The sequence below is a fragment of the Eriocheir sinensis genome, chromosome 28 (genome assembly GCF_024679095.1).
Source record: "Eriocheir sinensis breed Jianghai 21 chromosome 28, ASM2467909v1, whole genome shotgun sequence".
Classification (NCBI taxonomy): domain Eukaryota; kingdom Metazoa; phylum Arthropoda; class Malacostraca; order Decapoda; family Varunidae; genus Eriocheir; species Eriocheir sinensis.
This window is the reverse complement of record NC_066536.1, coordinates 11,962,568-11,976,019: the sequence shown is the minus strand read 5'-3', so window position 1 is coordinate 11,976,019 and position 13,452 is coordinate 11,962,568. Positions and strand designations below refer to the sequence as shown.

At 44.2% G+C, this 13,452-nt stretch overlaps 1 protein-coding gene across 1 annotated transcript in view; it reads right to left on the bottom strand.

The window, feature by feature from the left end:
* Positions 1-7,320, bottom strand: part of LOC127004522 (glycogen [starch] synthase-like) — a 31,022-nt gene extending 23,702 nt beyond the window's left edge. Inside the window, exon 1 of the mRNA XM_050872337.1 lies at positions 7,123-7,320. Coding sequence (XP_050728294.1) covers positions 7,123-7,252 — 130 coding nt within the window. The 5' untranslated portion in view covers positions 7,253-7,320. The remainder of the gene's footprint in view (positions 1-7,122) is intronic.
* Positions 7,321-13,452: the final 6,132 nt, after the last annotated feature.

Sequence of the window (13,452 nt, the reverse complement as noted above, 5' to 3'; positions counted from 1 at the left end):
TATCTCTGCTTCAGACTCTCCATCTCAAAAGAGGAGTAAGAGCGATAAAAACACACACACTTCCATTATGTATTCGTGGTCCGTCTGTTTCAGCTTTCCTTGACCTGCCCTAGTGTTCGTTTTCTCTTCCTAATCGTTATCAGAATATCATCAACCTCTTTGTCTGTTCCCTAATCCACGCCGCTCGTTTTCTATACCTCCATGCTCAACCAAGTTATCGTTAAATTCAAATGCGTTAATAATAAAATAAATACAATATGGTGATGTAAATATTTATGTGTACAGTGAACGTCAATGAAGGCCATAGATAAGACAGGTTCAAGGCCCATATTCTCAAACAGTTCGGGACTTAGGGCCATATTTTTAAACATTTCTGCGCCCAAGAACACGTAATTTACCAGTCTTTCGTGGGAGTTCAGGGCATTTCCAGGGGTACTTTTATGACCCTGGTGGTAGTCTGAGCCTTCTTCTGTACGGTGAACCTAAGAGAACACTCATTAGAACTCGATTAACCTCCTTTTTGGCCTCTGGAAATAGTTGGTGTGAGGGGCGGGAGCATCCGACAATACCAACCATATTACACACCCACAATTGCCAAGGCTTTCACGCAGGGAGGTTAAGGCTATTCCAGGGGTAGTTTTATCACACCATGGGGTAGTTCGACAAGGCTTATACACCGTGAATGCGAAAAAAAAACACTAATGAGAACCCAACATATCTCCTTTGTGGCCTTTTTTTTAACATAAGGGCAGCTCAAGGGCAAGAAACAAAACAACAACAACAAAAAAAAAATACAGGAAGAAAAAGGCCTGCTAGATGCTGCTCCAATCAAGGAAATCATGCGAAAAATCACCCATGAGAACCCGATTTATCTCCTTTGTGGCCTTTTTTTAACATAAGGGCAGCTCAAGGGCAAGAAACAAAAAACAGGAAGAAAAAGACCCGCTAGATGCTGCTCCAATCAAGGAAAACTGAACGAGCGGCCAAAAGAGAGGAAATAATACTTGTCGTGAGCACCGAAAGCGTCTGATCATGCGGGCCTGGAGGCATTAGAGCAGCACCTTGTTTTAGTGCCGGTGTGGGGCTCACGTGGTGGCGGGAGGCGCATCAGCAGGTTGTGACATAAGCCTCACCTCGCCAACACAGCAGCAGGTGGGAGGAGGGTGGGGGGATGCACGGGCGCCAAGTATCTACACTCTACAGCATGAAATATATAACCCACTTGGAACGGTGTGTGTGTGTGTGTGTGTGTGTGTGTGTGTGTGTGTGTGTCATGACTCCAAATACCTTCTCACATTCACATCAACCGCATCATACTTAATTCCAAAATCTCTTACTCAGAACAAAATATATACACATACAAATCAAACACATACATACTTTTTTTTTTCAGTATTATCTCGTCCCAGAAATATCAATCTTGAAAACCGAACGCATAGACAAGGGTGACGTTATTCTTTTTATTTTCACAATATTAACCGGGACCTTCTCAGTGTATACAGGTCAGAGCCTTCAATAATAAAATAAAAAAAATCCTACCGTCATAACCTGTTCTTCCTTCCCTCTTCCGTTCACCATTGTACTTTTATCCTGTTCTCCCGCCCCTATCTCAATATAAATCCTCTTCTTCTCCTTCTTCAGTATAGCTCTCGTCTTGCATCCTCCTCCTTCACCTCCCTTATCATCTTCTTGCATCTTTAATCTTTTCCTCTGCCCTTCTTCTTCTACTTCTGCTTCTTCTTCTTCTTCGGTATAACTCTCATCTTTCATCTTCTTTGTCCTTATCTCCTTACTCCTCCTCCCTCTCCTCCCTTATCATCACATGCATCTTCTTTTTTTTCATAACTATCTCTTCCTTCCTCTGCCTGTCCTCCCGTTCCTTAATGTATATCGCTCTTCCTCCTCCTCTTCCTCCTCCTCTCTGTACGCTTAAGAGAGGAAGGAGGAAAATGAACTTGGCCTCTGAGGTACATACACAAAAATGAACTTGTCAAAATGAAGCTTGAGGGGAACTTCTATTTAAATACCTGAGATAAAAAGATTCAGAGTATAGCTAATGTTTTATTTTTTTTGAGGGGAAGGGAATGTAGATATTACCTAACACGCCCTAACTGGAGTGGCGAGTACTAAATGGCGTAGTACATCCTCCCTCGCTCTCTCTCTATATATACACTGACCCTGAATATTGGACGACTGGCTGAAAACAAAACAAAAGAAAAAAAAACGGTAACCTTCCCCTAATGACGCAACCAAGTGTATGTATGTGTGTGTGTGTGTGTGTGTGTGTGTGTGCCAAACCATGTGGTGGTATAGTGGTGGTGAGTGTGGTAAACGTAGCATTGTTGTTGTTGTTGTTGTTTGTGGTGTTGATGTTGGTGATGATGGTGAGTGTGGTAAAGGTACTAGCATTGTTGTTGTTGATGTTATTGTTGTTGTTGTTGGTGGTGGTTGTGAGTGTGGTAAGGGTAGCATTGTTGTTGTCGTTGGTGGTGGTGGTGGTGGTGTTGGTGGGTAGTGAGGTGTCATAGGTGTTGGTGTTGTTACTGGTGGTGGTGAGCAAGGGTGGTGAGGAAGACTGCGGTGTTGTTACTCTTAGTGGTGGTGGTGGCGGTGGTGGTCTTGACAAGGAGGGTTTTGTTCTTGTTGCTATTGTTGATGGTGGTGGTGCAGGTGCTGGAGGAGATGCCCCCCCCCCACCCCCACCCCCACACACAAACACACACACCTCCGTATCCCCCCTTCCCTCCCTCCCCCTTCGTCACGGCTGGGAGAAGGGGTGCATGTGGGGAGGACTTGTCTGTTGTTATTCTACCAACCTACAGTCTACTTCCCTCCCTCCCTTTCCTCTTCTCCCTCCCTCCCTTTCCTCCTTTCTATCCTGCCCTTAACTCTCCCTAACATCCCTCCCTTCCTTCCTCCATCACTCTCATCCAAACCAAAGAACACCAACAAAGGGAGGATACAGAAAAAAAAGAATAAATAAGGGATAATATAAAAAAAAACAGAAAAGCTAAACTATAACATCCCTCCCTTAAATTCCTTCCTCCACAAAGTTCATCCAGACCAAAGAACACCAACAAAAGGATGATACGGAAAAGGAACAACAAAAAAGGATAACATAAATATAGAAAGGCATAGAAATAAAAAAAAAAGTAATATAAGCACAACATCGAGAATAAAAAAATAAAAAAACACCAATAAAAACAAGGCACTACCATCCTCTGCTCTATATAGGGATGGCTTGTCTCATATTACTCTACCTGTAGTATCCCTTTTCTCCTTTCCCTCCCTCCCTCCTTTCTATTCTCTCCTTAACTCTCCCGGACATCCTCTTCTTCCTCCACTATCCACTACTTGTCTGTTGTTACTATACCTTCTATCCCTTCTTTCCTCCTTTCTATCCTGTCCTCCTTAACACTCCCTAACATCCCCTTCTTCCTTCACTATCCTCATAAGTCTAATCAGTTCCACAGTACTGATTCCTTCCCTTCTTTCCCGTTTCTTCACGTATACTCGTACATCCTTATTATATCTACGTCCTTCCCTCCTTTGTATCCTGTCCTAAACTCCCTAACATCCCCCTCTTCCTTCACTATCCTCTAATCAATTCCACGGTATTGATTCATTCCCTCCCTTGCCGTTCCTCCAGTATACATTCGCTTATGTTCTCCCTGCATTTTCTTATTCGTCCTTTCCCACACCTGTCTAGCCTAATTTTCTCTCCCTCTAACATCACGCATCCTGTTCCTACGTCACCCCTTCCTCTTGCTATCTCTAATTAACGTTTACTTCTTCTTCTTCTTCTTCTTCTTCTTCTCAACGCCTGTCTACCCTCCTTTCATTCTCCTCCTAGTAAGACAGTCACCTTCTTCAAGTCTTTCTCTTCTTACTTTATATTCTTCGTTAAATTCTTCTTGTTCTTTCCCTTCAGCACCTCGTTAGATTTCCTGAGTCCATTACCCTCTCTCATTCTCCTCCAAGTAAGACAGACACATCTTTCTTCACGCCCAAATTTTCCTAGTCTTAGTTCACGTTTTTTTCTTCTTGCTCTTCTTCTCCGCTCTCCAACACCTCATTCGATTTACCGAGTTCCTCCCGCCACCCACCCACCTCATCTTGTTCAACGTAAGCCACTCAGGCACCTACTTCTGCTCTGCTCCAAGTAAGGCAGTCATCTACTTCACGTTCACTTTTTCCTACTTATAATGCACATGTTTCTTATTCCTCTCAAACACCTGTCAACAATTTCCAGCGTTCCTCCCCCTCCCCTCTTTTTTATGGTCCAGGTAGAGTCACTTGTTTCCTTACGTTCACTTCTGTCTTTACATTAACGTTATTCTCTATCTCCTACGAGTCCTACGTAACCATGCGTGTGTCGTGTGTCTACAACCAACGTAGCTACCTTCACTCACGTCTTACTGGCTTCTTTTCCTCGTTCTTTATTGTTTGTTTACAAGTCTATTTCCTCCTCCTCCTCCTCATCATCATCATCATCATCCCTGTCGTTCTCTTTCTCCTGCTTGTTTCCTGGTGACAAACTCGAAGGCAAGCAAAGATAAACAAACAAACGCATGAAAACAAAACAATCCTCAAACGCTCTGTCCACGCCGCAGCCGATAACAGCAAACACTAAACTTTCCCTGGATTCCGAAACCCACCCTCTCATCAGACCCCCCTGCAGGCTCACTCTCACTGGCCACCAATCTCCCAAAACACCACCTGAGGCACGGTTCGTAAAGGTATGCAGCGCCTCTCGGTACAGCCACTGCTGTATATAAGGCTCGACACTACACAAATAAACAACAAATTTTAACTTGCTTGGATGCTTTCGGCTCTCACTGCAAATATGTCCAAAGGTCACAAAGAAGATTAGTCGCGTTTTCGAGTTTATATATATATATATATATATATATATATATATATATATATATATATATATATATATATATATATATATATATATATATATATATATATATATATATATATATATATATATATATATATATATATATATATATATATATATATATATATATATATATATATATGATGCGGAAGCCTTGTCAAACTCCACGACCCTCTCTACTCAGTTCTAGTTTTGATTCCTCCTTTCTTTCCTCTCTCCTAAACTCTCCCTAGCAGCCCATTCATTCTTCCTCCACTATCCACGGTCTTGAATCATCGTCCTTCCCTCTTTCACCCCCTCCATATCCTGCCTTCTCCCTAACAGCTCATTCATTCTTCCTCCACTATCCTTTACTCTAATCAACTCTAGTCTGAGTCTTCTCCCTTCCCTACTTTCTTCTATCTTACCTACCTCCACAACCTACTTCCCTCTGTTCCTCCCCCTCCACCACCACCGAAACCACACCGAGAGGGAATGGAGAAACACACGGACCAAGGCTAACAGCAATGGATTTATGCGCTGCAGCTGTTAAATAATAGCAAAAGTCAACACAAGTAATAAGCGGTGAACACATGGGTTAATGGTGAATGATGGAGTGATAATACCCATTTTAATGTCGGTGCTACTTGCTTCATGGCTTCGTTAATTCATTCATGTTACGATGCCAATAATAAATACATCGCGTGAGCGACATGTTTGTTTGGTGTCGCGACGCGGGTGACAGACAGTGAGATGCAGTTTCCTTTCCCATTGCTGAACCTAATTTTAACACGGTGTAGTCTCATATTGTTGTCTAAGGTCAGTGTTTAGTACATGACGCCCTTGTGTTTAACTGTCAAACACACACACACACACACACACACACACACATATGTCAGCTCCCCAACAGCGTAATCGACAAATGGAATGTTTTGCCCAATGAAAGTGTGCCCAGAAAAGAAGTTACAAATCTTTATAAGGTAAAACCAATCCTGTAAAAACAAAAAGTAAAATCGAACACACACACACACACACACACACACACGGCGCCTGCGAGTGTTGCGTAAACGGCTTGGCTACAGCAGGATACCACCAGGGCCAGCCAGGCAGCCCAGTATACTCCGCCAAGGTCCCCACCTCGCCCCCTGTCGCCACCTCAGTGTGAATTCCTACCCTATACCTCGCCCCCTCAGCTCCACTTTCTCTCTCTCTCTCTCTCTCTCTCTCTCTCTCTCTCTCTCTCTCTCTCTCTCTCTCACACACACACACACACACACACACACAAACAAACAAACACATTTGTTGACAACTATAAATTATGATAATGGTCTTACTACTCGATCTAAAGGAGGTTACTTGGTGGAGTTTTCTCTCTCTCTCTCTCTCTCTCTCTCTCTCTCTCTCTCTCTCTCTCTGGGTCATGGAGAGGGCATAATGCACATTCTCCCACATGCATGAAAGCGGGATTGAGGTTTGCTCTCTCTCTCTCTCTCTCTCTCTCTCTCTCTCTCTCTCTCTCTCTCTCTCTCTCTCTCTCTCGTATTAGGTCATAGAGAAAGAACGGGACAAGATGCACTTTCCATTTTTTCTCCCACGCGCGTGACGGACCCGACATGGACCATTAAACTAACGCTTGGCAACATGCATTACGTTACTCACTGATGAGAACCGATTTAGAGTTCTTGGCGATGGCCTTGAGGGTGGTCAATAGGCCCAACTAAAACCCTGGCGTTGGGGCCCTTCAAGTCGGTGCCCCAAATCTGGCATTCAGTTCCCCCGGTCACCAGTTGAGGAGGCACCAATCACAGGCCTAGGCTGTGTGACGTAATGGTAAGCGGGCGCTGTGAGTGGTTGCTCGCTGGGCGTGTTCTGTCTGTGTCCTCCAGCTGGGACCTGTCCGCAAGGAGGCCCGTCAGCCCCGTTATGCAGAACTTTTAACATTGTGGTGATATCCCAGGGTAGGTCATGGGTAGGGAGTGCTATGAAGGCTCTCTATCATGCCATGTTATCCCTGCAGCATGTTTATACAAGATGACATACACGTGCTGGTCAGACATGGTGCAGCTAACGCCTGATTGTGGGGCTGGTCAGGGTTACTTTCCATGATAACTTAACAGACAGGCTGGGCAGGACAACAGCCTGTCCTAGGGAAGGTTCTGGAGGGTCAGGCGAGGTGACACTCACACACCTTGGCATCACACGTCACTATCGGCCCTCCACCGGTCATGGCTTACCTTTGTTGGCGGCTTCGTGACTGACTTCGAACACCCATCGGTTCTCCTCCGACGCCAGTTCTCCCTTGTCCAGGTTGTCCAAGCCATGGAGGCTGTCAACGCGATAGAACCGTTTAGCTACCCGGGACATGGCTGCAGGAGCGACACACACTTATCTCCCCGGCTGTGGCTGCCGGTACACTGACGAACCCTGGTGGACGTGTCCCGCACTGAGCCCGGAGACACTCGGATGGCACCTCTCGCCACAACCATTATTTCTGCTCCTGCTATTTTAAGATCTTATGCAATGTACTAAGCTGCCTTTCGGGGGTAACTATGCTGTTTTATCTGAAGCTTAAGTTGCATGGCTCCGTTGGTCTACTTTAAGTATACAATCACGAATCCCTGTCGTCGCCTGATGTATGGTCCTTAACCTTGAGGAGTGTTGCCACGGCACGTCCCTATCTCGTGTGTGGGTATTATTAGTGAATGTAATTTTGCCAAGTTATAATGACGTCATTGTCACCTATCCTTTCATAATGATGCAGGAATGTGTCCCCGCGTACTCGGATGCATTGGTGTATCCAGCTTACATATGTACTTCTCCTTCAGGTATGACGAGCCTATTGTGTATAGTGTAAACATTAAATTACGCACTTGTTATTGATGGGGAAGGAATATTCTAGCACCTAACTTTGTGTATATGACTAAAATAGAAAATCTCAAGTGTAAATCAATACTGCCTGACGGCCTGTATGATAAAATGGGAGGAACAAAAGCTACTAATCCACAAATGGGTTTATTATCACTGTGGGAGTCTTCATTACATCACTTTGACTGACCTTCCTTTTATCAGGCCATAGCTGAAGGTCTATGTTCATAATCAGACGCTGACATGCCATGATTTACGCTGGGCAGGCCCGTGGTACATATTCCTGTTTTAGCTTAGTGTCCAAGATAATAATTCCGTTTTCTTAGCTGAATCTTTAAAGAAAACTTACTATTTGAGAGTATACTGAATAAAATTTTCACTTTTACGTGGAAATATTACATACAATCCTTGAACAAATGGTGTACGAAGAAGAATGTTTTGGCATTTGCACCGCGATTATTTATATATGTGATAAAATGTTAAGGATACTGCCAATCATACGAGTGTCTATTTCAGAGAGACTAATCAGACAATCAATTTAGGCTACATGGGATTAAAAAAAAAAAAAAAAAAAGACGTTGAGATAGTCTTCAACTCTATCACCGGAAAACAGCTACGAAAGGGCTTACGTGAACTGGCGATAACTTACTATACTTTTGTTACGATGTGTTATTATCCTTAGTAGCGATCGGTCACTACAAAAAAAATGTTACTATTGGTTACTATTTTTGAGGCGATAGGCTACCATCCGTAGAGTCAAGGTGGTGTTTGGTTAGATTATAAATAGACCCAGCAGGTGTGGAGACGGTCGATCAGGGCGAGACGGCCGAACGATTCACGGGGCCGTGTTTGTTATTGGTATACTGCAGCCACAACACACACCTTCTTCTACTTCTTTTTTCTTCAGTATACCTCCCATCTTGCCGTTTTCTCTGTCCTTATTTCCTTCCTCCTCCTCCTCCTCCCTCTCCTCCCTTTTCATTATCTGCATCTTCGTTTCATTTTCTATATGTACTTCTTCTTCTTCTTCTCCTTCTTCTTTTTTTTTCAGTATACCTCCCATCTTGCCATTTTCCCTGTCCTTATCTCCTTCCTCCTCCTCCCTCTCCTCCCTTTTCATTACATGCATCTTCGTTTCATTGTCTTTATGTATTTACTTCTTCTTCTTCTTCTTCTTCAGTATACCTCTCATCTTTCATCTTCCCCGTCCTTACCTCCTCCTCCTCCTCCTCCTCCTTCTCTGTACGCTTTATTAGAGAGGAAGGAAGAAAAAGAACCACAATAATTTCTGCTCTAGCACTTTCGTTGATGTTATCCGGTGAGGAAAAAATCTACCTCCTTCTATTTTGGCAGCTCTTTACTGCTATCTTTTATATGGGCAGTGTTTAGCGGGCTTTTTCTCTCATTATTATTATATTTATCGCCCTTGAGCTGCTTCCTTAACTGAATAATAAGACCTCCACGTGAAAATGCATCATACCTTCCCAGAGATTAATAGAGTAGTCTGCCTCTGAAAGTAGACATTGGACAGTTGCTGTAGTAATTTCATGATCGTTTTTTTTTTTACCTTTACTTTTAACCTTGGAATAGGTCTTTCACATTGATTCTAAGTAAATACTATAGGTTACAGCAGTTTTTAAGACACCTCTGTACTTTATTGTGCTTCAAATAGTTCTTCTTTTACTCTCTAACTTAACGCTTATGTATACAGCGGTAGTGGAGGCCTTGTCAGTTTCAGTTAAGGTTTTCGAGGTATAACTTGAAGCAGTATGGCCGTTTTGTGATGTCCTGCTTCCCTCTCCTCCTCCCGTCCTTGTCTCCGGTTATTTACTCAATCATTGTATTTCTTTAAAGCCAGTTACACTATTTTCTAACATCTCTATATTACCAGTTAAGGTTCTCGAGGTATAACTTGAAGCAATATGGCCCCTTTATGATGTCCTACTTCCCTCTTGTCTTCCCCTTCCTGTCTTCTGTTAATTATAGTCTTTCATTATATTTCCTCAAGGCCAGCTACACTTTTTTTTTACCATCTCTATCTTACCAGGTATAACTAGAAGCAATATGGCCCCTTTGTGATCTACTTCCATCTTCTCTTCCCCTCCCTGTCTTCGGTTATTTAGTCTCATTATATTTCTTTAAGGCCAGCTACACCTTTCTTCTACTACCTCTATCTTCGTTTATAGTGGAGGGCTTGCTAGTTGGGGCTCTGGCGGTAAAGCTTGAAGCAGTCTGACCCCTTTGTGTGATGTCCTACTTCTCTCCTCTCTTCCCCTCCCTGTCTGCGGTTATTAAGTCTTTCATTATATTTCCTTAAGGCCAGCTACACCTTTCTTTTACTACCTCTATCTTCGTATATAGTGGAGGGCTTGCTAGTTGAGGCTCTGGCGGTAAAGCTTGAAGCAGTACGACCCCTTTATGATTTCCCTTTCCTTCACCCATTACTCATCCACTCATCCACTTCCTCTTCTTTCATCCTTTTTTTCCCCCTCATCTACTTTCCCTTCTCTTCACCCTCCTTCCCTTCCCTCATCCACTTTCCTGTCCCTTGCTTTGTTCTCTTTCCCTTCTCCCATTTCCCCTCATCTACGTCCCCATACCCACCTCCCTTCCCCTCACCCCCTCCCCTGCCCTTCTCGTCACCCGCTCCCCATCACCCATGTCCCTATACTTGCTTCCTTGTCCTTCCCTTCTCTCTTCTCTTCCCTTCCTCGTTTTCGATTTGTCCTCTTTATGCAGTTCCATCATGTCCGTTTATGCTCCCCCGTCATTATGCTCTCATGTTAGACTGCCTTCTCATTTTCCTTTCTCCTTACGCTCCCTTTAGTTACGATATTTACTCTTTATGCGCTCTCTCTCTCTCTCTCTCTCTCTCTCTCTCTCTCTCTCTCTCTCTCTCTCTCGTTCTTCGCTTTCTTTTCCTCTTCCCGTTTTTCTTGCTGCTTTTGTTTTGATGTTCTTGCTCGTTTTCTTTTCCTCAGTCTTCTTTTCAGTCTTACTTTGTGTGTTGTCATATTTCCCTGTGTTTTCTTTTCCATATATTTTATCTTTTTATTTTGTTCCTATGTATGCTAGCCTTCTCTACCGCGTCTACATGTTCTTCGTTTTCTATACACACACGATGGCATTCTCTAACACTTTCGTTCTTTTATTTTCCTTCATTTGTTTTTGTTTCGTGATGGCGGAGCGGCGTTGCGTGCATCTGCCTTTCACTCTCCCCTGCGTCTTCCTCCCTTGCAGCAGCACCAGCCTACACTCCTCATTATTCTCCCCCCGTACTGGTCTTTTCTCTCCACGCCCTCATATCGGCGTGTGTAAACCTCCCTTCATGTTCCTCCATCCCTCTCTCCCGCCTGCGCCTCCGCCCTCCCAGCCCCCTCATCTTGGGTCCTCGTCGTCTATTCTTTTGCACTTTCCGACTCTCCCCTTTAGTCCGGGCGCGTTGCTAGTTAAGCGATGTTTATGTTAGGTCGGCGAGTGTTCCAGGCGGGGTGAGATGTCTGAGGCTGCTGCTGATGATGCTGATGATGCTGGTGCTGGTCCTTCCTTGGTCCTGCTCCTCGTCCTCCTCTCTGGTTCTCATTTTGTCATGTCTCTTTTACCCTTGTTTCCCCTTGCATGTAGCTTATCCCGTTTTCTTTCATCACGCCCGTTTTCCTTTCCTTTTTTTTCACTTCTCACCTTACCTATGCTTTCCTTTTCCTCGCCTTCTTTCCGTTCCCTTCACCCATTTCCCCTTAGTTTTCCCCTTTTTTTCATCTCATCCGTTTTCCCTTCCTTTCATCCGCTTCTTACCTCATTACTTTCCGTTTCCTCGCCTTCTTTCCCTTCCCCTTCACCCATTTCCCCTTAGTTTTCCCTTTCTTTCATCTCATCCGTTTTCCCTTCCTTTCATCCACTTGTCACCTTCCTACTTTCCTTTTCCTCACCCATTTCCTTTTCCCTTACTCGGTTTTCCTTCCCTTCACCCTTTTCCCCTCAGTTTCCCCTCACTTTCCTTTGTCTCATCCGTTTCCCCTCCTTTCATCCGCTTCTTATCTCACTTACTTTCCCCTTCCTCACCCACTTTCTCTTCCCTTACTGATTTCCCTTTCTTTCACCCATTACTCATCCACTCATCCACTTCCTCTTCTTTTTTCCCCTCATCTACTTTCCCTTCCCTCATCCACTTTCCTCTCCTTTGCTCTGTTCTTCTTCCCTTCTCCCATTTCCCCTCATCTACGTCCCCATACCCACCTCCCTTCCCCTCATCCCCCTTTCCTGCCCTTCTCGTCACCCGCTTCCCTTCACCCATGTCCCTATCGGCTACTCGCTTCCTTGTCCTTCCCTTCACTTCCCTTCCCTTCACTCACCCGCTTCCCCTTCGAGTGACTGGCCACCTTTATGCCCCCTCATCCCCCCCCCCTCTCCCTCCTCTCCCCCCTCACTCGCTCCCCCCTCCCCCTTGCATATCTTCCCTCCTGCTCTATGTTGCAGATCGTCACTTCCTGCTTCTCTCTCTCTCTCTCTCTCTCTCTCTCTCTCTCTCTCTCTCTCTCGTATACCAGTACCGTCGAGTCGATTACGTATTTAAAACCGGTAATGTTCGCGTCGTAGAGTTGTTCGTTTGTTTGTATTCACTTTTCTCGATAGTAATAATCAGAGAGAGAGAGAGAGAGAGAGAGAGAGAGAGAGAGAAAATTACACTAGTTTGTGGTGTTAAAATAAAAGTCAAATAGTGTCAGAAATAATAAGACTGCGCGGTGTGAACATTTAAAATTTTGACGAGTGTGAATTTCGAATATGTGTTAGACCGATCGTGTGTGTGTGTGTGTGTGTGTGAATTAGAACACATACCCTTTAACGCTTTCGGGGCTCGCAGCGACTCGGCCCGTCATGCAGGGGTTGGGGGAAGGGGAGAAGGAGAGCGTCTTGTTTCTCTCTGTCCTTTAATGATCTTGCAAACCTTCACATACTAGGCCTTAGGTTGGTATGGTCAAACATTTCCACCCCTCACATCAACCATTTCCAAAGGCCGAAAAGGAAATCAGTCGGGTTCTAATGAATGGTTGTTTTTTTAAGGCTCATGGTACAGAAAGAGGATTAGACTACCAGATGGGTCATAAAACCACCCCTGGAAATGTCCAATAATCACATCAACCATTTCCAAAAGCAGAAAAGGAAATCAGGCGGGTTATAATGAGTGTTTCTTTAGGTTCATGGTACAGAAGGAGGATCATACTACCAAATGGGTCATAAAATTACCCCTGGAAATGCCCAAAACTCCTACGGAAGCTTTGTCAGATAGGTGTGATTAGGCGTCGAAACGTTTGAGAATCCGGCTCGTAGACTCTTGTTATCAAACGTTTGGGGCTTTTGCTACTGCTGTTTTTAAAGGCCACAAAAACACAAGAAAAGAAAACAACACAAGGAGCAGTGACTAGCGGGCTTTTTTTTCATATTTGTTTCCTTATTGTTATGCCCTTGAACTGACTCCTTTGCTGTAAAAAAAAAAAAAAAAAAAACATCAGACCAACAGACCAAACAAACAAGAACTGAGTGAACATCAACGTGGGGTAATTCTTCCCTAAATCTGCCCTATTCGTTAGTTCTAAAGCATTCTCCTGATTAGATATACGTCGGGTTATCTTGAATGTTGTTTTTTCCCGTTCACGGAGTAGAAGCCTTCCAAAACAGGGTCCAGAAACCACCCACGGAAA